The sequence below is a fragment of the Nannospalax galili genome, unplaced genomic scaffold, assembly GCF_000622305.1.
Source record: "Nannospalax galili isolate Female #2095 unplaced genomic scaffold, S.galili_v1.0 scaffold270, whole genome shotgun sequence".
NCBI lineage: Eukaryota > Metazoa > Chordata > Mammalia > Rodentia > Spalacidae > Nannospalax > Nannospalax galili.
In genome coordinates this window covers 2,074,684-2,098,842 of record NW_008330152.1, presented here as the reverse complement: position 1 = coordinate 2,098,842, position 24,159 = coordinate 2,074,684, and the positions used below count along the sequence as shown (strand labels likewise).

At 43.4% G+C, this 24,159-nt stretch overlaps 2 protein-coding genes across 5 annotated transcripts in view; one reads left to right on the top strand and one right to left on the bottom strand.

Moving 5' to 3' along the window:
- The window catches only part of CUNHXorf38 (chromosome unknown CXorf38 homolog), a 19,910-nt gene extending 2,957 nt beyond the window's left edge, over positions 1–16,953 (top strand). Inside the window, exons 3-7 of one of the 4 annotated variants that reach the window (XM_008842945.3) lie at positions 3,206–3,325; positions 6,219–6,368; positions 7,071–7,235; positions 13,998–14,160; positions 15,984–16,953. In XM_008842945.3, the coding sequence (XP_008841167.1) occupies positions 3,206–3,325; positions 6,219–6,368; positions 7,071–7,235; positions 13,998–14,159 (597 nt within the window). In that variant the 3' untranslated portion in view covers position 14,160; positions 15,984–16,953. Of the gene's footprint in view, positions 1–3,205; positions 3,326–6,218; positions 6,369–7,070; positions 7,251–13,997; positions 14,161–15,887 lie in introns of all 4 variants that reach the window. The other 3 variants (XM_029568402.1, XM_008842937.3, XM_017800616.2) reach the window with 3 other exon arrangements.
- A 4,396-nt stretch (positions 16,954–21,349) lies between these two features.
- On the bottom strand, positions 21,350–21,929 carry Mpc1l (mitochondrial pyruvate carrier 1 like). Its single transcript, XM_008842925.2, is given in 2 exon segments — positions 21,350–21,687; positions 21,690–21,929. Coding segments are annotated over 2 exon segments (297 nt in total). The 5' UTR covers positions 21,850–21,929; the 3' UTR covers positions 21,350–21,550.
- Between the last annotated feature and the right edge of the window lie 2,230 nt (positions 21,930–24,159).

Sequence of the window (24,159 nt, the reverse complement as noted above, 5' to 3'; positions counted from 1 at the left end):
TCCCGAGTGCTGGGATTAAAGTCGTGTGTCACCACGCCCTGCTGAAATTACCTCTTTTTAAAAAATATTTTTTATTTATTTTTATTTTATGTGTATGAGTGTTCACCTGCATGCATGTAAGTGCACCCGTAGTGTCGTGCAATGCCTGTGGATGTTGAAAGAGAGCATCGGATTCCCCTGGAACGGGAGTTATAGATGATTGTTAGCTGCCGTGTGGGTACTGGGAATCGAACCCTGGTCCTTTGCAGGAGCAGCCAGTGCTCTTAACTGCTGAGTCATCTCTCTAGCCCCTAATTATCTATTTTTAAAAATATTTTATGTGTATGCATGTATTGCCTGCATGCAGGTAAGTGCACTCATGCCGTGCAATGTCCAAAGAGGACAGAAGAGGCTGTTGGATCCCCTGGAACTGGAGTTACGGACAGTTGTTAGGTGCCATGAGGGTGCTGGGATTCGAACCTGGGTCTTCTGCAAGTACAGTCAGTGTTCTTAACCGCTGGGCCATCTCTCCAGCCCCCCTAATTATCTTTTTTTAAACTCCACTCTCTGAGCTTGCCCTGCCAAACTCATGCCCAAATGACACCATCATCTGCTTCTGCTTAAGAGCAGAATCTCACAAGGAAACTCATCAGTTTCACTTTCGTTCTTGATCCTGATCCCTGGTGGTTGAGTCTGGCATCTCTGTGGACTTCTATATCTGGAGCCATCTGTTCCTGCCTTGCCTGCCAAGCTCCTACTCCCGTTTCTCCCACTTTCACCCCAGCTGCTAATCTTGCTTGTGCTTCATGGAATTGATGAGTGTCCCGAACACAGACTTTGTTGTCTTTTTGCCAAACCTTACCATTTGACTTCTGTGTATGCCTTTTCTTCCTTGTGCTACGAAGCATCTCTCCTCTTGCTGCCCTGTCCCTCCAGTTCTGTGTTGATTTTAGCCCATCTGTCTGTGTGAGGATTTTAAATCTTGAGCTGTCCACTCTTCTGTTTCCCTCCTTCCCTTTGCCATAAAATGGCTATAATATTGTCTGCTTATTTTTTATTTGTATTGGTTTTGTTTATGTGTATGTGTGTATGCCATGTGCGTGTAGGTGCCCTCAGAGGCCAGAGGAGGGTGTCAGATTCCCTGGAGCTGGAGTTATAGGAGAGCTACCCAGCATGGGTGCTGGGAACTGAACGCAGGTCCTCTGCAAAAGTCAAAAGTGCTTTTAACCACTGAGCCATCTTTTCAGCCCCAACAGTTTAATTTTTTTTAAAGGAAGGGTTGCACAGTTATTGTATGACTCAGTAATTCTACTCTTAGGTGTACATCCAAGAGAAAGCAAAAAAAAAAAAAAAAATTCAGGGCTGTGGGTACAGGCCAGTGGTAGAGCACCAATTTAGTATGCCTGAAACCCTAATTTCAATCCTTCTCCCCACCAGAAAACCCCCAAATCTGAAAACATTCATCTACATAAAAATATGTACACAAGCCTGCTGTAGTGGTGCATGCCTTTAGGCAGGGGCACGGGAACAGAATTCCTCCCTTTTGACTCCTAGTTCAGAAAGAAAAGGAATAATTACCAAAATAAAACTAATATGCAAAAGATGAGGTTTTTTTTATTGGCAAGAAAATACTGAGTAGGAAAACTAGGCCCAATCTGGAAGCAGTGGAGGGCCGTGCTAATTGCATTTTCCTCAGCAACAGCTGAATTGAGATGGGGTGGGTTTTTTTCCTTCAGTCCCCTCAATTTGCCTGGCTGTTAGCTTTTGTTAGCCTGTAAACCTTCTTTAAGAGCCAGACTCCTGGTGCTTAGCAAGATGTAGAGAGACAGTGATAATGCTGAGAGATTAGTCAGTGTACACAAAATTCTGAGTTATAGGAGGCTTGGGTGTGGGTTTCCCCCACTCTGACTCCGCCTCCTCCCTACAGCGTGCCTGGTGCTTACTGCCAGCTTTGTAGCTGCTTGCTAACTGGAATGTTTTTACTTTCAGTAGACAGATCTCTTTTATTTATAGTTCTGATTGAGAGTAATTTTTTTGTGCGTCATCTCTTGTTCCTTGAGACACCAAGCTTGGTAAAGGTGCTGTATCCAGATGTTAATTTTGCACTCAAGTCTTGCAGTCACAGCATTTACGTGGTCCATGTCATAAAATTCTACTTAAGGCAGTATGGTGCAATAGCGAGGCCTTCCAGTGTATCTGGTGTCTCAGTCCTAATGTTCCCTCTCTACATCCCATCTGGGGCCTACTCACCTTGCACCATCGAGGTTATAACTGCTGATGCTTCTGACTTTCTGACTGCTTTGTGTGCCAGACACTGCGAGTGCTCACTCACTTCTTCCTTTCACATCCTTTGAGGCAGATGAAGACACAGAGGATAAGCAAACTGCATAAGATCATATGGTAGGCTGGTGGTCTAGTTGGTGTTTGAACTTACCTCTGTCATACTCCTGGTTCTAAGGCTGCAGTGCTCAATTTTCTCAAGTTGCTTAGGAAGTGGCCATTTGGTAGTAACTTTTTAATTTTTATTTATTTTTAAAGGGTTTTTTTGTTTGTTTTGTTTTATTTTGTTTTGTTTTGTTTTGTTTGAGATAGGTTCTCTCTATGTGGACCAAGCTGGCCTCCATCTTACAGAAATCTGCCTGCCTCTGCCTGGGATTAAAGGTGTGTGCCACCACATCTGGCTTGGGAGTAACTATTTCTTAATCTTCTTTAATAATATGGGCACTGCATTTTCAGTAAGGAAAAGGAACAAAAAGAAGCTTCTGCCCTTCTACGTACCTACCTTTAAGACTGGACAGAAGGCCCAATGTGGTGGCACACACCTTTAATCCTGGCACTAGAGAGGCAGAGGCAGGCAGATCTCTGTGAGTTGAGTCCTGCCTGGTCTACAATAGAGTTCCAGGCCAGCCAGGGCTACATAATGAGACCTGTCTTTAGAAAAAAAAAAAAAAGGGTGGGGGACAGAAATCAAGTTATATCAACTATATATAATATTGCAGCTACATGTAATAGTGAGAGGGATAGTGCAGCCCTTCAGTTACTGTGCTTGCCGAGGCTTGGTTGTGACTTTCCCCAGTTGCATTTTGAAGTCATGAGGCTGTAGTTTGAAACTTCAGTGTGTAAGAGAACATCAGCCATTATTTGGGAAATGGGGAATGATGACTTTGTCTCTCCAGCTCTCATACTTGAAGGGCACGAGGGTGACATGATGCCTACCTTACTACAGGCCTTCATGCCCCGAGGACTAGCAGACAAACGGGGGCCTGAGGAATGCGATGCTGTTGCTCTTTTAAGTCTCATCAATTCCTGTGATCACTTTGTGGTTGACCGAAAGAAAGTCACAGAGGTAAGAGCTATCAGATTCAAAACTACACCATGTCAGTTCGGTCAATACAGGGAAAGCCAGCAGAGAGGCTTCCTGGAATGCCAAGCCAGCCATACAGGCATATAACAGCCCTGCAGAACAGTGGTATGCAAAGAAAAACTTCAGTCCAAAGTTGGCATCAGTAAGCAGGCTCCTGGGGCTGAAGTCATATGTACCTACTGTGATGTTCAAGACCCCAGTGTGAATATAGTCAAGGACTAACCCTACAGTTCTCTAGAATTAGTTTCCTGACAACTTACTACTGTGCTATTTGCCATTGAAGTAGATGGAGCTCAGGTTTCTTTTCCCTGTTCTGCCATAAACAGAAGCAAAGTAGTTTTCTATTAAAAAAAAAAAAAAAGAAGAAGAATAGGGCTGGGGTAGCGGGGAGATGGCTCAGTCAAGAGCTTGCTATGCAAGCATGAAGACCTAAGTTTAGATTTCCCATAACTGTATAAAAGCTGAATGGGGTATTGCACCCCTGGGTTTTCGGGGTTGGGGGTGAGCCAGAGATGAGAGGATTCCTGGGACTTGCTGGCCAGCTAGTCTAGCAGAATTGGTGAGCTCCAGGTTCAGTGAGAGACCTTGTCTCAAGAAAATAAGATGGAGAGTGATAGCAAAAATACACTATGTCAGCCTCTGATCTCCCCGCAATGCATCTGCACACTCCCCTTCACAGATATGCACACGAACACATACACATGTAAAACAAAACAAAAATGCAGGGCTGAGGGTGTAACTCAGTGGTAGAGTACTTGGGTGGCATGCACAAGGGCATGGGCTCGATCCCCATCACCCCCCACTCATATACAAGCATACAGCAAACAACACTGCCTTTCCCTAAAACAGTTGTGAGATCAAGTTACGTAGAATTGAAGAAAATATGAACACTGATACACAGCTCTGTCCAGATCGATCATTCTCACTGTCACACTTCCCTCTGTAAGATTTAGAATTCTTACTAGTTCACTGGAGATCAGTCCTTGTACATTTATGACTTGGAGGGTCATTGAAAAGAGTATATAACAGCTCTGGATTATTGATAATATTAGGCAAAAGGGATAGATAGATATATATTTGGCCAGCCCTGTAGCAGCTGAAGAATCCTTTGTAATCTCCCAGAGATAAAGACTTATCACAGTGATTGAGCCTATATCTTTTAACCAAGAATGTAGAATATGGTGTGTGAATTTTATATATATTTGCTTTATTTTTATTTTTATTTTTTAGATATTTTTTATTATTTTTATGTGTATGTGTGTATTGCCTCCATGTAGGTAAGTACACCCGTGTCTTGCAATGCCCATGGAGGACAGAAGAGGCTGTTGGATCCCCTGGAACTGGAGTTATGGACAGTTGTTAGCTGCCATGTGGGTGCTGGGATTTGAACCCGGGTCTTCTGCAAGAATAGCCAGTGTTCTGAACTGCTGAGCCATCTCTCCAGCCCCCTGCTTTATTTTTATTTTATGTGTATGCATGTATTACGTGCATGTATGGAAGTACATTCATGTCATGCAATGCCCATGGAGGACAGAAGAGAATGTTGGATCCTGGAACTAGAATTACAGATGGTTGTTAGCCACCTTATGGGTGCTGGGATTCAAACCTGGGTCTTCTGCAAGAACAACCAGTGTTCTTAACCACTGAGCCATCTCTCCAGCCCCATGAATTATATTTTAATATATGATAGCACCGTTTTTCTCCTAAGCAAAAGTTTATTTTCTTTTCATCATGGTTTCCACATCAGAGAGCTCCCTTGGCACAGCTTCCTGGCACTTCACAAGATTTGAAAGATTTGTTTTGCATTGTCTGCTGCAGCCGGAGGTTATATCCAGAGCCATTGTGCTTGCTCTTTGTCAGGGTGTTTGAAGACATTTGGAAGAATGTCAAATACCCAACCAGGTCCCCTGAGACAAGGTCTTACTGCATGCCAGGCTGGCCTTGAACTTGTCATCCTGTTACCTGAGCCTTCCAAGTGCAAGGATTACAAGTACATGCCACCACACCTATTGGCTTCTTTGTATTGCTTACCCTGGTTGTTACTTTGTTACTTGTTTGGTAGTGAGTTGAATGACTCTGGCTTGCGGCTTTGTTTTATTTGTCCTGCTTGGGCTTAAAAATTGTGTGTACCTAGGGATAGTTGTCAGGCTTGGTGCAGGCAAGCCCTTTTACCCACTGAGCCATTTTGCCAGTTCCTGCCCCCCGCCCACCTTTTTAAAAATCTTTCTGACACAGTGTCTCCTTGTAGCCACAGCTGGCCCGGAACATGATATATTGACCAGGCTGGCCTCAATCTCACAGAGATCTGCCTGCCTTTGCCTCATGAGTGCTCGGATTAGAGGCCTGTGCCACCATGCCTGGCTACAGTTTCTGCCTATTTTTTAAAACAATTTTTGAATTCAGGTTTTGGGAGCTCATAAAGCTCCCATAGCAATAAGCCTCAAGTTGAGTAGAGGCTGTTGTTTTAGATGTAGAAGCTGCTGATTTAGATAAGATATTCATTCTCTAGTCATTCCAGTTCTGTCTGCCCTTGCCTCCCCACCACTGCACATAGCCAGCTTCACTTGGGCTGTCCACCTGACTGTTAAGGGCATTTCAGCTTGTGGCCCAACAAGAACTCTCTCCTTCTTACAGGCTCGCTGAACAGGCTGAAATTACATAGAGATCTGGAGGCTGGAGAGCTGTATTGTCCTCCACACCAGGTTGAATGCATGCTGGGTCATGCAGTGGTCTCAAGAAAGCTCCAGCTCTTGTCATCTTGAGGCCAGATCATACTTGTTGATTTTGTAGTTTACTGAAGTCTTTTTGTGATTCCTCTTTTGGCTCACAAGGTCTCTGACTGAATTTGAAGACTTATCTTTTTGTCTTTTTGTAGGTGATTAAGTGTCGAAATGAGATAATGCACTCTTCAGAGATGAAAGTATCATCTAAGTGGCTTCGAGATTTTCAGATGAAGATCCAGAATTTTCTCAGTGAATTCAAGAATATCCCAGAGATTGTTGCAGTATACTCCAGAATAGAACAGGTAAACATCTTTATAGAGTTATTTGGTTTTTTGAGACAAGGTTTTACTGTGTAGCCCTTGAACTTGATGTGTAGACTAGGCTGTCCTCAAACTTGTGGTCCTCCTGTTTCTGCTTATCGAAGGCTGGGCCTATAGGCATGCACCACCACACCCATCTGAAATTTCATTTAACAGTTCTGACATGGAACTAAGGGGTCAAAGTGATACATTTTTAAAATGAACTTTTAGCGTGGGCATGGATCTGGGAGAGTCGGGATGCAGTAGGGATGGTGGTGAATATGATCAAAGTACATTGTATGCATGTATTCTCAAAGGATTGATAAAAATATTTTTAAACAATGAACTTTTGCATCAGGCGTGGTGGTACACGCCTGTAGTTCCAGCACTCAGGAGGCAGAGGCAGGTGGATCTGTGTGAGTTCAAGGCCAGCCTGGTCTACATAGTGAGTTTCAGGCCAGCTGAGGCTACAGGGACACCCTGTTTCCAAAAAAAAAAGAACTTTTGCCAGACATGGAGACACACGCTTTTAATCCCAGGACTTGGGAGGCAGAGGCAGGCGGATCTCTGTGAGTTCCAGGTCAGCCTGCTCTACGTAGGCCAGGCAGGACTATGCAGTGAGACCCTGTCTTAAAGCAACAACAAGACCCATCCATAAACTTTTATAAAATAGTTGGTTCATGTATTTGTGTGGTTACCCCACAGCTGTTGACATCTGACTGGGCTGTTCACATTCCTGAGGAGGACAAGCCAGATGGGCGTGAATGTGAAATAGGAAGTTACTTGAGTGCAAGCCAGATCAACGAAATTGAAATAGAATTGCTGAAGGAAAAACTGCAAGAGATGTACCTTCAAGCAGCAGCAGAAGAGGTATTGCCTGGAGAGGTAAAGGGAAGGGTTCTATCCTGAGTGAGGAGGGAGGGAAGGTGGCAGCAGCAGCACATTTTGGCAGAGCCAGCTAGGTTTCCAGTCCAGAAGTCACGTGATTTCCAGAAGTGCGTATTCTTTCACCACAGATTGGTAGTACATTTTCACAGATATTTTCACTTAGCAAACATTTGAGGACTTCATGTGTGCCGTAAAGAGGAATAGTGGCATAAGGGCCACAGCAGAATTCTGAACAAGATGCACGGTGGGTTCTCTGCTGTCAAGGAGATCGCCAAAAGGAAGAAAAGGTGCTGGTATTCAAAGATACAGTAAGAGTTTGGCAAATGGATAAGGGAGGAAGGGTGTTCTTAGCAGAGGGACTAGCACTTGGAGTGGCATGAAAAACTAGTTAGTTTTGGCCTGGGCACTGGCCAGGCAAGCACAGGTTTGGAATGATTGGGGAGGAGTGTAGCAGGCTGGGGTGAAGTTATATTTTGAAAGGTTTCCTGTGCCACATCAAGGGATTTGAGCCTTATTCCCCCAAAGCTGCAGGGAGCCTATAATTGTTTCTAAGTGAAAAGAGCAATAGGGTCAGATGTGTGTGGGTTTTAGACTAACAGAGTTGGAAGATGTGCAGCTGCAGTGCACTTGCTGTTCAGCAGATCTGGTCCCGTGGAGGCGCTGCGCATTCTAACCCTCATGTTAGTCGGGAAATGGTAGTTAATTGGCTTGTCCTCAGTGCACAGAGTCTACATAGAGAAGATAAATTCTCATCTTCCGTGCTTTCTGCTCAGCAGATCATGGAATATTTCATATTTCAGGGGATGAGGTGGCCAGGTGTGGCTTGTGAGAGAGATTTGTGCTGACGTGTCAGGAGTGGTGCTGCTCTGCATCTTGTGCCTGGAGCAGAAGACGAACCTGTAGTCAAGTGACTTGCAATAAACTAAATGCTTGCTAAATGAAAGCGTGCCAGACACAATGCTAAAGTACTTTTAGTAGATGGATTCTGGAGTCCTCCCCGCCCCAAGGGAAAAAAAGCAACCCTTCTGGGGATGGAGAAATGGCTCAGCGATTAACAGTGCATACTGCTTTTCTAGATGACCCAGGTTTGATTTCTAGCACCCATGTCAGGTGGCTCACAGTCACCTGTAACTGCGGCTTCAGGGGATCCATCATCTGTGGCCTGTTCAGGCACCTACACTCATGTGCACATACCTACACACAGACACAAAAATGCACACATTATTTAATAAAACAAGGGAGCTGGAGAGAAGATTGCACTCAGTGGTTAAAAGCACTCACGCTACTCTTGCAGAGGACCTGAGTTTGGTTCCTAGCAGCCATATCAGGAAGCTCAAAATTGCCTGGAACTCTAGCTGCAGAAGATCTGAACCTTCCTTGCCTCCATGGCACTGTATGCACATGTACGTACACACACAGACACATAGACATTCACGAATAAAAATAATATCTTTAAAACAAAACAACAAAACCTCCTAGGTGATAATATCTTCATTAGTAATTTGTCTATATAGAAGTGAGCCAGAAGCCATCCTGCCCAAAGTCACATAGCTAGTAACACAGTTAGGCTTCAGTGTCCAGTCCTCAATGACTACATTCTATAATTATCTAGAACTTCCGGGTTTTAATTTCTAATTCCACCTTTACATAAAATGCACAAATTTCCCTGTAGCCCAGGCTGACTTCAAACTCATTGTGTAGCCAAGGATGACTTTGAACTTCTACTACTGCCTCCATGTACCACATGCTAGAATTTTAGGTGTGCACCACCATACCTGGATCCCCATTTTTTTTGTCTTTTTTGAGACAGGGTCTTTCTGTGGTCCCAGCAGGCCTGAAACTCACCATGTAGACCGGCTAGCCTTGATCTCATAGAGATCCACTGAGATCCATCTGCCCCTGCCTCCTGAGTGCTAGGATTAAAGATGTGCTCCTGAGTGCTAGGATTAAAGATATGCACCACCACGCCCAGCCGGATCCCCCTTTTTTTTTTGGTCTTTTTGAGACAGGATCTCCCTGTATCCTCAGCTGGCCTGGAACTTACTATGTAGACCAGTCTGCTTGAACTCAGAACTCATGGAGCCCCCTCCCCCCCCCCCCCCCACGTGCTGGGACTAAAGCTGTGTACCACCATGCCTGGCTAGGATCCACATTCTTAATAATTTTAAAATTTATTTTTATTTTATGTGTATGAGTGTTTTGCCTACATGTGTAAACACACCCATGTTGTGCAATGCCATGCCCATGGAGGTCAGAAGAGGACATCATCAGGTCCCCTGGAACTGGAGTTAGAGATGGTTGTGAGCTGCCATATGGGTGCTGGGAACCAAACCAAGGTCCTCTGCAAAGAGCAGCCAATGCACTTAACTTTAAGCCTTCTCTCCAGACCCATAATAATTTTTAATTTAGTAATTTTGTAGTACTGAGGATGGAGTCCAGGGCCTCATGCATACTGGATAGGTACTCTGCCACTGAGCCACACCCCATTCCAATACTTTTTTGTTGTTTTGAGACAAGATCTTACTGACAGCCCACACTGGGCCCCAATAATTCTTATGAAGCCTCCTTTTGAATTTGCCTTGTCTTTAAGCTAAAGTAATCACCCGACCCCAGCTGTGAGCACCTTTTCAGTACATTTATTGTGTTTATTGCTTTCACAAAGGGAAAACTGGAACTCAACTCCACTTGGAAATAATGAGAAAGAAAGCCAGCTTCAAATAGAAAGGAGAATTGGAGCAGGCCATGGAGGAGGAACAGAGAGTTCTACATAAAACCTTTGAGCCAAAAAAAAAAAAAACAAGAGCTAATGCCAAATGGGCGGCCAGGTAGATCTCTGTGAGTTTGGGGCAAGCTTGGCTCAGCACAGCCTGGGCTACACTTTCTGCCACTGAGCCACACCCCATTCCAATACTTTTTTGTTGTTTTGAGACAAGATCTTACTGACAGCCCACACTGGGCCCCAATAATTCTTATGAAGCCTCCTTTTGAATTTGCCTTGTCTTTAAGCTAAAGTAATCACCCGACCCCAGCTGTGAGCACCTTTTCAGTACATTTATTGTGTTTATTGCTTTCACAAAGGGAAAACTGGAACTCAACTCCACTTGGAAATAATGAGAAAGAAAGCCAGCTTCAAATAGAAAGGAGAATTGGAGCAGGCCATGGAGGAGGAACAGAGAGTTCTACATAAAACCTTTGAGCAAAAAAAAAAAAAACAAGAGCTAATGCCAAATGTGCAGACAGGTAGATCTCTGTGAGTTTGAGGCAAGCCTGGTCTAGACCAGCCTGGGCTACGTATTGAGATCCTGTCTCAAAAGAAAAAGCTAAGTAGAATGGAGCAAACCCATGTGCAGGGCTACAGAGGCCCAAGGGTCACAGCTCCCAGGGGACCAAAGGAGATCTCAGAACAGGGAGAAGAAGCCCCAGGGGAGGACCAGGAGTCCTGTGAGGAGTTGAGTGTAGTATGTGGGGCTGGCTGACGCAGTACACCTAGCATTGGCTGGGCATGGCAGGCAGCCCTGTGGTCTGTCCAGGGCACCAGGCACAGTCTAGAAGAACTCACAGCACAGAGATGTTGGTTATTAATATATGCTATGACCAGTGTCATGAGCGAGTTCTTCCTTCGCAGTTTTGTGGCTTCAGGGGGGTAGTCAAAGCCTGGCATCTTACAGCAGCTCTGGGCTGATCTTTAGTCTTCCAGCTAACAGGTCCACCTGAAGGACATTCCCCTGGTCTGCTTCCACAGCAGTCAGAAGGCCCCCTGTCATCTTCAGTGCCTGCCTGTCCTTCCCTGCTTTGCAGTCATCCTGGCCACAGCCATATTAGTCTTCCCCTCCCTGTTTCCATGCAGCCATCATCTAGCATCTGGCTATTGGAATCCTGCACCAGATCCTGATACATTCCAGTCCCTTCTGTCTGTACTCTAAAGCTAAGAAACTGCATTCCGGGGCTGGAGAGATGGCTCCAGCGGTTAAGAGCACTGACTGCTCTTGCGGAGGACCCGGGTTTGATTCCCAGCACCCACATGGCAGCTACGAACCATCCTTGACTCCAGTTCCAGGGGAATCTGATGCCCTCCTCTGACCTCTGTGACACTGCACGACACAGGTGTACTCACATACATGCAGGCAATACACTCATACGCATAAAATAAAAATTAAAAAAAAAGAAACTGCATTCCACTAGTGCAGGCTATTGCACTATTTTTTATGAGATTTTAAGTAACCTTGAGTTTGCATGGAGTTGGGGTGTCCCTCATCCAAAAAACATGCACTATACCACAAAATAAGAGTATCTGTTAAGGCTAAGGATTTATCTCAGTAGTAGGTAAGCATAAGGAACTGGGTTCAGGTCCCTAGCACCATCAGTATGATGATGGTTGGTGATGATGATGATGATGGAGGTACCTAGCATCTTTGTATTAACTACAGGAACCAATGAGGGTCTTCTGGGATAAACCCCATGTAGACACTCTCTCAGTTCCACTCTGAAATTCTTTGTACTGGTTGGAATGTTGAGAAGTAAGTTACTGGGAGATTTAAATCGGCACAACACCTATACTTGGCACTTTTGACTAAATCCATTAAAATTAAGACAGAAGACTCAACCAGAATTAGAACTGCCTTCCACTTCTATAAACAGACCTATAGACAGGATGTGATTTATGCAGAGTAACACATGGTTAAGTTCTTTTTTTAAGATTTATTATTTTAAATTGTGTGTGTGTGCGTGCACTCGCACGCATGTGTGCATGTGTGTGAGTGCAGGTGCCTATGGAGGCCAGAAGCATTGGATCCTCTGGAGCTGGAGTTAAGGTGGTTGTGAGCTGCCTGATATGGGTGCTGTGAACTGGAAGAGCAGTATGTGCTTTTAACTGCTGAGCCATGTCTCTAGCCCCTCAGATTAAATTCTACATCATTACTTGTCTGAACAGAAAATGGAGCTTGGAATACTATTCAGTCATTAAATAATGAGGCTGCCTCACTGCTGAACTGTTTGCTATGGATAGATTTGGGGATAGGGAGAGTTGTAATCTGCTGATAATCCCACTAGGCTTGAATGAGTATTTCCACTCTAATGATTACACAGATGCCCCTGGCATCTAAATGACTAAATGACTCACAAAACAAAACTATAGGTCATGAATTTTGGAAAGGGATTTGTAGGGAGGAATGGGAGGATGAGAGGGATGGGGGCATGCAGTCAGAATGCATTATATATATGTATGGTATTGTCAAAAAACTAAAGGGACTCAGTAGTTAAGAGTACTGGCTGCTCTTGTAGAAGACCCAGATTTGATTCCCAGCACCCACACGATAGCTAACAACTGTTCATAATTCTAGTTCCAGGGGATCTGACACCCTCTTCTGACATCCATGGGCACTGCATGACATGGTGCACCTACCTACATGCAGGCAACACACTCATACACGTAAAATAAAAATAATAAATATTTTTTTAAAAACTATATAAAAACGTAAAAAAATAATGAACTGCCTTTATAATGTCCCATAGAAGACATCAGTTGCAGATGGTTCGTTATGGTCACCTGTAAGGGAGCAGACCAGGGTAGCTGGGGCAGGTTTGGGAGAAGATTGACCTTAACCTCACACCATGTTGACTTGGAATTTTGTATTTTTACATTTAGCACTATTTTATATGTATATTTCTTCACAATAATAATTATATAGGCACAAAAACTCAAAAGTATAAAATGACCACTTTCCATAGAAATTCAGGTTTTAAAGGAAAAACTCTGAGGTGACAAGCAAACACCCAGTGTGTGGTCTCAGAGCTAGCTATCCTGGATCATGTTTTGTTGCAGTGGAGAATGCTTCTTTTGTTTTTATATACATATATATATATATATATATATATATTTATTGGTGCAGGCCTGGAACTTGTGATCTTTCTGCCTGAGCTTCCCAAGTGCTGGGTTTATAAGTATGAGACACCATACCTGTCTGAGCATGCCTTATTTTTTAAAAGATTTATTCTTTTTATTTAAGTGTATGTATATGAGGCAATTTGAGTTTATGTGTACTGTGTGTGTACAGATGCCTATGGAGGCCCAAGGGTATGGGATCTCCTGGAACTTGAGTTACAGGAGGTCACAAGTTGTCTAATGTGGTTGCCAGGAATTGAACCTGGGTCCTCTGCAAGGGCAGTAAGCTCTCTTAACCTCTGTGTCATCTCTCCAGTGCCTTGAGCATACCTTATTTTAAAATATTATTTTTATTTTATGTGTAGGAGTGTTTTGCCTTTATGTATCTAAGTGCACCTATGTGGATGCAATGCCTTTGGAGGCCAGAAGAGGGCATTGGATCCCCTGGAACTGGAGTTAGAGATGGTTGTTAGCTGCTATTTGGGTGCTGTGAACCAAACCCGGTCCTCTGTAAGAGCAGCCAACAGTCCTCTTAACTGCTGAGCCATCTCTCCAGCCCCTGCATACCTTATTTTAAAGAATTTGTTTTGGTTTTGATTTGCCAAAACCTGTCTGTGGACAGGTGCCAGTAGCAAGTGATTTTGTCTCATGGTAGACACATGAAGAGGAGCTGGTATCCAGGTTGTTGGGGGAGATAGTGAGGATAGAACCCAGTGCCTTGTGCATGTCAAGCATGCTCCCTGCTGCTAAGCTACACTCCTAGCTCTGGGAGCCCATCTTGAAGCTACTAAATTTTTCATTTGGATTACAAGTCCACTATAAGAATTTTCCTGAGCTTTGCTTTGTATGGTTTCCTCTTGCAGATCTCAGATCATCTGGATAAGGTGAAGGAGTTTCTGAAAAGCAATGAAGATCTTCAAAATGGCCTTACAGAAGACATGCAAAAGCTAGACAGCCTCTGTCTACAGCACCAAAAACCAAGGTCAAAGGACACCGGTAGACAGACACCTGAAAGGAAGGCTTGAGGTAAGTTTAGGCTCGGGATGTTAAGGCACACAATAGTCTTGCCACTTTGATGTGTGCTCTCATGTGAACACACAGCAGTCTCACCTGCTTTCCCTGTGTCTGTATTATTCCAAAGGAAGGGCAGTGAGCACTCATCCTTTCTCTAGTTCATGGCTCTCACACTTGTGAAGTCCCTGGCAGCTTGTCAGCCAAATACACCTGAAGTCACAGGTCAGCCTTTAGGTAAATGAGCACATCATTTATAACATAATCAAAAAGCACTTTGCTCTCAGATGATGCCAGAGATGCTCAGCTTTTACCATGGCATTAATAGCATTTTTTTAGTATCTATGAGGAAGGCAGTTAACATAAGTAATCAAATATTCAATATTTTATTTATTTTTCCTGTCAGATACAGAAAAACAAGGTTCAGGCATCGTGGCATACACCTTTAATCTTAGCACTTGGGAGGCAGAGGCAGGCAGATCTCTGTGAGTCGGAGGCCAGCCTGGTCTATGTAGTGAGTTCCAGGCCAGCCAGGGCTACATAGTGAAATCCTGTCTCTGAAAACAGCAACAACAAAAAAGACAGGTCATGGTGGTACATGCCTTTAATCACAGCATTCAGGAGGCAGAAGGAAGTGGATCTCTGTGAGATTGAGACCAGCCGGGTCTACATAGTGAGTTCCAGCTGTGGCTACTGGGAGACCCTGTCTCAAAACAAACAAACAAATGAAAATGCTCTCTTTTGTTTTACCTTGCCCTTTGACAAAATTCTGGCATGTTTTGAGAAAGTCAGTATGGCTTCCAGCTCAGCACCTCTTCTGTGCAAAAGGGAAATGTTTCCTAAGTTCTCTACGTCAACAAAAAGCTTTTTTGTCCTGGGCTTTCTTCTGATCTTTCAGGAATATTTTTTTTCGTCTTTATAAATTGCAAGTTGTATAATGTATACAATAAAAAATATTATATACTCTTGAGTATTTTACATGGTGAAGGTGGTGGGGCCAGGTCTGTGTGACGGAGTGCCTGCCCTCTGCCTGTGCTTGGAAGTCTCATGACAGTGTCAAAGGGTGGACTGGGATGTAGGTATCCATATAGAAATTCTTTCTTTCTGGACAAGAGCAAGAGGCAAAAGTTACCCAAAAGGCCATTTCTAGCCATTTCCCTGAGTGTGGAGCTGTTTCTTCTAGGTTTGAATGGCTTGAGGTACAATAGCGTGAGGGAACTGCTGGGCTGCTCAGTGGTGACTAGAGAACAGACTAGACTGAGTTGTGCAGCAGAGGGCCCAGGCCACTGTCGCAAATGGAAGATCAGTTGTCAGTTTGCCATCGACACTGCACAGATGAAAAGTGGACTCAGCCAGATGGGTAGCTCATACCTATAACCCAGCTACTCAGGAGGCTATGGTAGAATGATCCCGAGTTCTAGGTCAGCCAGGGCAGTTTACCGAGACCCAATCTCAAAATAAAATAAATCAATTATAAACAAAGGGATAGGGATGTGGTACAGTTGTAGGACATTTGTTACTGTGCACCAGGCCCCAGATCCAATCCTTAAAACCATCCGCACAAAACAACAAAGTAAACTCCCAGCTCTTCTTGAGCAGTTGTGTCCCCTGTGCTGAGTGCAGGGCATCCCCCTCATGCCCCATGAATATTTGTTTGACTAAAAGTTCATCCATTTGCTTAGGAGTATTTGTAAGTATCAGTGCTAGCTGATTTTCATTTTGAAATTTCACCATTCTTACAGATATTGAAGCACATCATTTCCTTTCACCAAATTTATAAATTCATTCAGTTTCTCTATTCCTTTATTCTTTGTCCTGCTTGTTCCTGAACCGTGCAGAAACCCTGTGCCATTGTATGCAGTGGCCTTGTGGGGTCAGACTTCCACCTTTCCATCCACCTGCTCATTTTCAAGGTCAGTGGTACTAAACTGGCTTACGTCACCTGTGGACCTGTGTTCCCCGGAACTCTTCCTGGAAGAAATGCTCCATGCCAAGCCTCAGCAAAGATGGGCACATGCTTTCTTCTGGTCAATTGCCCAACAAAGATGAATTCTGTAGAGAATGGGTGGGGGGAGGGAAAGACTGTATTTGGTATATTTTTTACTTTCAAACCCCAATGGATGCAGTGTGCCTGCAACTAGCTGCATTCACCTTCCCACGTGCTGTTTGCTCTTCAGTCTTGTGTTTTCTTTCTCCCTTCCTTTTGTCAAGTTCCTCTGGAAGAGTTCAGTAGTGGAGTAAGAATTTTCATTCATCTTGTAACTCTTGTAACCCTTGTAACTTTTGTAACTCTTGTAACTCTTGTAACTTTTGTAACCCTTGTAACTCTTGTAACTCTTGTAACCCTTGTAACTTTTGTAACTCTTGTAACCCTTGTAACTTTTATAACTCTTGTAACTCTTGTAACTCTGTGTCTAGTTAGTCCTTATCAATTCAGCACATAATCAAGTGTCAACACTGTGCCAGACACTGAAGTAAATACAAATGTAATGATTGTCTCCTCTGTCTGATAAATCAAGAATTTTGTTCAGATAACTTGAAACTAGTAACAATTAATTACATTGAAACAGAGAAAGGAAGACATGCCTTTAAAGGGCTCTGAAGGGCTTTAAAATGGGATGTGGCTTGTACAGCATTGTTACCCCAGCCATCAGCAGAGAGGACTCATTAAATAAGACATAGTGCAGGGCTGGAGAGATGGCTCAGTGGTTAAGAGCACAGACTACTCTTATAGAGGACCTGGGTTCTATTCTCAGCACCCACATCATGGGTAACCATCCAAAACTTCAGTTCCAGGGAATCTGATGCCTTCTGACCTCCACAGGCACTGTGCAGCACGGGTGCAGGCAATACACTCATACATGCAAAAAATAAAATAAATTTTTAAAAAATGCAGGGGGCTGGAGAGATGGCTCAGTAGTTAAGAGCAGTAATTGCTCTTGCAGAAGACCCAGGTTTGATTCCCAGCACCCACATGGCGGCTAACAACCATTTGTAACTCCAGTTCCAGGGGATCTGACACCTTCTTCTGACCCCCATGGGTATTGCATGACACAGGTATACTTGCACACATGCAGTCAATACACTCATACACATGAAAAAAAAAAAAAACAGTGCATTCATACTATGTCACACAGCTCTGTTAGAATAGTGAGCCTATGCTGCAGTGTAGTCATGTGGCATTACCTCTAAGTCATGTGAAGTCATAAAATGACTGAGGGAGTAGGGTGTACTCTGGTACAGTGCCTGCCTACCAAGCATGAAGCCTTGGATTAGATCCCCCAGCTCCACTGTCAAAAGCAAATACATAGAAAAGCAAAATGTTTAACAGTACCCAGTATGCTAGAATGTATTGTAACAGTACCCAGCTATCTGTATTGTATGATAACTGAGGTCTAGAAAGGTGTGTTTCTCCCATATCTGTCTGCTGTGTTATGTCTGTGAAAAGAATTAGGACTGTGGGGTAGTTAGAAGGAATTTGGTTTTTCTGTTTTATATATTCTTTTTATAATAAACATGTACTCATATTTTGAATTTTTTTAATTAAAATTTTGTATTTCAAAACAATAAAGACACATGCGCAACATATATTCAACCTGTAAGCCTTCTGTGTCCAGTTGCTTGGATTTTGTTGTAGACTCCCTTTTGCAGCTCCACCTCCAGGGGTACTTCCTAATCCCAGCATCTGGGGAGGGAGCCCAGGAAGGGAATACCTTTCTGTCTAGGGCTGCCTTTGTTTCCTTATGGAGTGTAGTGCCTTGTTTCCATCCACAAGTATGATTTGTGCTGGGCCTCTCCCTGGGGCATAGCACGTGGTTGACGGTTTTGAAAGAATTTGTAGAGAAAAAATGACTAGATCATCATAGTTGCAAAGATAAGGCTGGTCCTTGGCTCTGGCTTGTTTTTTTATTAGGGACTTTGGAGAACTTAAGATGTGACACATTAGACTCAGTGAAAACACCTGAATTCTGGGAAATGGCTTAAGTGAGCTGGTGACCCACACTTCTGGAAAACTAGCTGTCTGATAAGTCAGAAAGTGTTACTGGCTTCCTGAAGTTGTGGTAGAGCTCTATAGTTTTAAATTGCTGAAGTCAAGAAGGATTATGTTTAAGAGGATTATCAAATGATTGTTATTCTAATAATTTGAAGGGTTCTAATACTTTTTATTAAAGTGTTATTTAATGTGGTTTGAAATGCTAGTAACCTAGGTAACAAAGGGCCAGCTGTTCTAGTTAAATGGGTATGTTACAGCATTGCATTGGAGTGAAGTATTGCAGCCTTAGCTTCTCTGAGCATTTTGACCTCTAAATTATAAGTGTAGACTGATAGGAAATTATCAGTTAAGATTACCTCCTTTTCCATTTCCAGGTTAATTAGAAACCTACCTGCTCTGGAATGTCTTCAGTAGTGGCCTTTTGAAATACATTCAAATTATAAAATACAGTTTTGTAAGACATGCCTAAAAATATTAATTTCTATTCATATAATACTCAGTGAAGTGAAAAAAATCCTTTAATGTTTTAATAAAAATCTTGATATACTTCACTTCATAACATTAAGAACTGGTTTTTATTATTGCAACATAGTCTGAGTTATCTAAACCGTTAAGAGCTACTATTATCTTCCAGATATATGCATATAAGTAATAACCACACAACTCTGAACTGAACATTGTGTGACATCTCTTTGTGAGTCTCGGCTTTATTTCTACTGAGTATCAGAAAGCATGACAGTTTTTACTTCAGAACCATATCTGGTAGGCCAGCTCCAAGGTGACCCCTGGTATAGTCTTTGCCTTCTGGTATTCCCACCCTCATATTGTCCTCCCACAGTGAAGCAGGGTTGGTTTGTGAATATACCAAAAGTGATGATACATCACTTCGTGATTGAACTGAAAAGACTAGGACTTCCCTCTTAGATTCTCTGGGAACACCACTCTGGGGAAAATCATGTTGTGTCATGAGCAGTCTTATGACATCTACAGGACAAGGAGCTGAAGCCTCCTACCAAGAATTGTGTGTAAACCTGCAAATACATCTTCCAGCTCCAGGCGAGTCTTCAGAAACCATGCTAACTGTGAGACTGCTTGGTTTTTTTTTTAAATATTTTATTCATTATTATTTTATGTGTATGAGTGTTACACCCACATGTAGGTAAGTGTACCTGTGTTGTGCAATGCCCACGGAGGACAGAAGAGGCTGTCAGATCTCCTGGAACTGGATTTACAGACAGCTGCCATGTGGGTGCTGGGATTCGAACCCAGGTCTTCTGCAAGAGCAGTCAGTGTCCTTAACCGCTGAGCCATCTCTCCAGCCCTGAGACTGCTTGTTGTTTTAAGCTATTAAGTTGTGGGGTTACCCAGCCACACACAACTAATACACTGTCCTGTAACCTGTTTCCCACCCTCCACCTTCACAGGCAGAATGTGAATGGGACTGCCCACAAGGACTAATGTGTGGTGCTGCAGTGCTTCTACTGTTGTGCCTCTTAGCCAAGAGCTGATGTCTTCAGAACTTGTCAAGAATTTTCAATGTCTTTGCATTTGAAATCTTGATCAAAAGCAGGTTAAGCACTTCTGAACATATGCATTGGATTCCCTTAGGAACCACCGTGGGCCTTCCCACATCCAGCAGAATCCAGAGCAAGGGAAAATGTGGATCAAACCTCAGAGGACCTCAGCCTCACCTTACAGCCTCTGCCCTTCTCTCTTCCCTCTTCTCATGCTCTCTGGCTAAAGAAAAGTCACTGGCAAATCCTAGAAGATTCCTAAGGGTGAACTCTGAACTGTTAACTCATGACTTGTATCCTTAGCTCCAACCTGGGGACAGGGCTAATCAATTATACAAACTGTTAGCTCTTCCTCTTTTTTTTTTTTTTTTTTTTTTTTTTGGTCTTTTTGAGACAGGGTCTCTCTGTATCCTCAGCTGGCCTGGAACTCACTATGTAGATCAGGCTGGTCTTGAACTCACAGATCCGCCTGCCTCTGCCTCCCCAGTGTTGGAATTAAAGGTGTGCGCCACCACACCTGGCTTAGCTCTTCCATTTTTTTTTTTTTTTATGTATACAGGTGTATCGCCTATCGCTTGCATCTATGTGAGTACACCCGTATTGTGCAATGCCACAGAGGTCAGAAGAGAGCTTCGGATTCCCCTGGAACTGGAGTCAAGGATGGTTCGTAGCCACCATGTGGGTGCTGGGAATCGAACCCGGGTCCTCTGCAAGAGCAGTCAGTGCTCTTAACCGCTGAGCCATCTCTCCAGCCCTAGCTCTTCCATTTTTAAGAAGTGGAAGGAATTCTGATTTTGGCATGTTTACTTTGTTTGCCTAGAACTCAGAGTTGACAGCAATCATCCTCATGGTGCTTTATCTCATCTCCATCGCAGTTTCTATAACTGCTCTCCATCACCAAATGATACAGGACTCTCAATAAGAACTTGAGCCTAGGGGCCGGAGAGATGGCTTAGTGGTTAAAAGCACTGGCTGCTCTTGCAGAGGACCCAGGTTCAGTTCCCAGCACCCACATGGCAACTAACAACCATCCCTAACTCCAGTTCCAGGGGAATCCAATGCGCTCTTCTGACTTAGTAGGGCTTTGCGTGACACAGGTGCACTAACACATGGAGGCAATATACTCATATACATAAAAATAAAAAATTAGGCTGAGTGTGGTGGCACATGCCTTTAATCCAAGCACTCAGGAGGCAGAGGCAGGCAGATCTCTGTGAGTTCAAGGCCCTGGTCTACAGAGTGAGTTCCAGGCCAGCTGGGGCTACATGGAGACTCTGTCTCAAAAAGACAAAAAACCAAAAAAATTAAAATAAAAAAACACTTCATTCTAAACTGGACTTCACTACACGTATTTTAAACCCACTTCTAGACATTTCCCTAGACAAAAACACCTCCCCTCCCCCCTGTTTTGGTGTAGGGATTTGTGACTGTACCAAATTTTAAGTCACCTGTGCCACTAAACACCATTGTTTATGCTGGGCAGGGCACCTAAATCAATTAACAAAAGTGTGTTCCCTAGACAGCTTTTTTAAAGCCAAGCTATGAATGGCCAATTTGTTTTGCCTTCAGACTTCCTCGATTATCTAACCCTGAATTTATAAAGGTCATGTGAAGTGCGGGACCCACCAATCTACCCTCCCTACCTTCACTCAGGAAATGTTTCCTCCCAGTTCACTAAACAGGCAACACTCAACATCAACTTGATGTTTTGTTTTTAAATTAACCAAACTGCAGGTTTAAATTAGGTTTGCACTGTTTGAGAGTCCAACCAAAGTTTTCCTTGGCCTTTCTTTAGGAGGAGTAGAGTCCAGTGCTTGGAAGCTGCAAATACTGGGTCAAGCCCCCCAGCCTTTAAGCTTGTTTGAGCTTGGAGACCAGAAAGTTGCCGGTGTTGGCTTTAGTGGTAGTTGAGGCGGTTGCTTGCCTGCATGCTCTCTGCCATCACATTGGTACAGTGGCATGCCATCAGCAGGTACTTGTGAGGCTGGACCCGGTAGGCGAATCTCATGAAGGCCATGGAGTAGAAGATAAGCGTGTCATTATGCGGCCACTGATGATGTTGGGCAGCGCCTTCATGTTCCTAAAGGCAGCCAGTGGAAGGCCCCAGTTGACCACAGGACCCCAGAAGTGGGTCCTGGTCAGGTAATCCTGGAATGCCTTGGTGGTCTTCTGAAATAGCACTGCCACCCCCGCCATGGTCACCTGGGCCGCAGGAGGAGCACAGAACGCTGACTGCAGCTGACCATGCAACAACCGCTAGTCGCCTCGCACCTCCTTGTGCCGCTGCCTGAAAGCACACCATGCTGGCCTGCAGAGACACGGCCCCATCCCTGCTTAGCACATAGGCAGGTGCACTTGTGCTCATGAGTACTGTCCCTGTGGCCAAGGCAGGGCCTCAGCATCTCGATCCTCCAACTCTAGGACCACCACGAGGTTCAGAGGCCCCTGTGCACCACCCAGGGAAGTGGTGACCTGGCCTGCTGTGCAAAAGAGCCTTTTACTTGCATCGTCCAGCCTGTAACTGCATGTTGATATGGAATTTCGCAAGCAGGTACAGAATTTTAATCCTCACACAATTGGGAAACAGCAACATTTCACCCCTAAATATTTTAGCATTTGTCTCTTAGGAACAAGGACACTCACCTGCTTAACTACAGTACAATTTTCACTCAGCTAATTAGTATCCAATATCTCATATACAGTGCATATTTAAATGTTAGAGCTTTATGGCTGTTTTTTCCTCATTTTTTTGTTTGGTTTGCTTCGGTTTTTCGAGGTGGTGGTTGAGACACCAGCTCCAGCTGGTCTAGAACTCACCCTGTACACCAGGCTGGCCTCAATCTAACAGAAATCTGCCTGCCTCCGCCTCTGCCTCCCAAGTGCTAGGATTAAAGACATGCCCTAGTATGTCTGACATTTTTTTCCTTCATTCTTTTTGGAGGGGGGGAGATTTAAAATCCAATCAAAGTTCCCATTTCATTTACTTCTTGAGTTAATCTTTAAAAAAATTGTTATTTTTAGTTTATGTGTATGAGTGTATTGCCTACATATATGTGAGTGCACCTGTGTTGTGCAATGCCCTTGGAGGTCAGACGAGGACATCAGATTCTCCTGAAACTGGACCTGTGGATGGTTGTCAGCAGCCATGTGGGTGTTAGGAACTGAACCTGGGTCCTCTGCAAAAGCAGCCAGTGCTCTTAATTGCTGAGCCATCTCCCCAGACCCTTGAGTTAATCTTTAAATTCAGGATAGCTCCCAGCTTTGTTTTTTTTTTTTCTTTTTGTCTTTTGTAGTGTTTATTGAAGAGGCCAGACCTAGTGACTTTTTAAAATGTCCTTGATTTGGATTTGTCTGCTTTTTCATAACTAATTCAGTTAAACATTTTTTGGGATAAAACAATGGTACAGTTTATGTTGTGTCTTTACTGCGTCATGATGGGAGGTACCTGGTGTCACCTTGTTCCATCATTGGTGGTAAGCTTGATTCTTGCTTAAGGAGTTATCTGACAATTTCCCACTGTAAAGGTAGTTTTCCCCTATCATCAACAAGTAATCCAAGACAGCATTCCAAGAGTATATGGGCACCCTATTCTCCAGCAGTCTTCCTTCAAATAGTTTTAACATCTGTTGATGAAAATTCTTTAATGACAAAATTTGTAATTATTTTCCCAATGCTTTTGTCTAAAAATAGCAACTGTTCAAAAGTAATTGAATACCCATTGAAATAACTTCTATGATTTACAAATAACTTTAAAAATTAAAATCTGTCTTCATTTTTATCTCAAGTACTTCATAAAGACAGTATAAAATGTATACTATAGCCAGATGTAGTGACACACGACCTGCACTTGAGAACCTGAGTTAGAAGGATTGCCAAGTTCTAGGCCAGCCTAGGCAACAGAGCAAGACCCTGTCTCAAAGTCCCAATTTTTCGAAAAAGATAACCTATTTAAAATTCTGAACTTCTAAATGTGGATGGCTGGTATATTGTTGTAAATTAATTAAGTATAAGTTTGAATTAATCAGCATGTATTTGTTGATGATATTTTGGATTTGTATGCCAAAAACTTCAGTTTTTTAAAAAAAAATTAGATGTGTATGTATGTGTATATGGGTTTGTGTGTTTGCAGATGTCCATAGAGCCTAGAAGGGGCCATTGGATACCCTGGAGCTGGAGTTAGTGGTGGTTGTGAGTCTCCCAGTGTAGGTGCTAGGAACTGAACTAATGTCCTCTGTGAAAGTAGTACATGTTCGTAACCTCTGAGCATCTCTCAAGCCTCTGTATGCCAGACACTTAGTGTCTAGAAGAAGCATGAGCTATTACTACTTGTACAAAAAGCTTTCAGTATTTGTAGATCACATCATATAGATTATTACTTGGCTTTGATGACTAATAACTAGGGAACAAAGCAACAAATCGCTCTGAGGCTTAATGGCTTAGAATAATACCAATACCATATTTTACTTACAGATTTTCAATTTGAGCAGAATTTAATAGGTTCAGCTT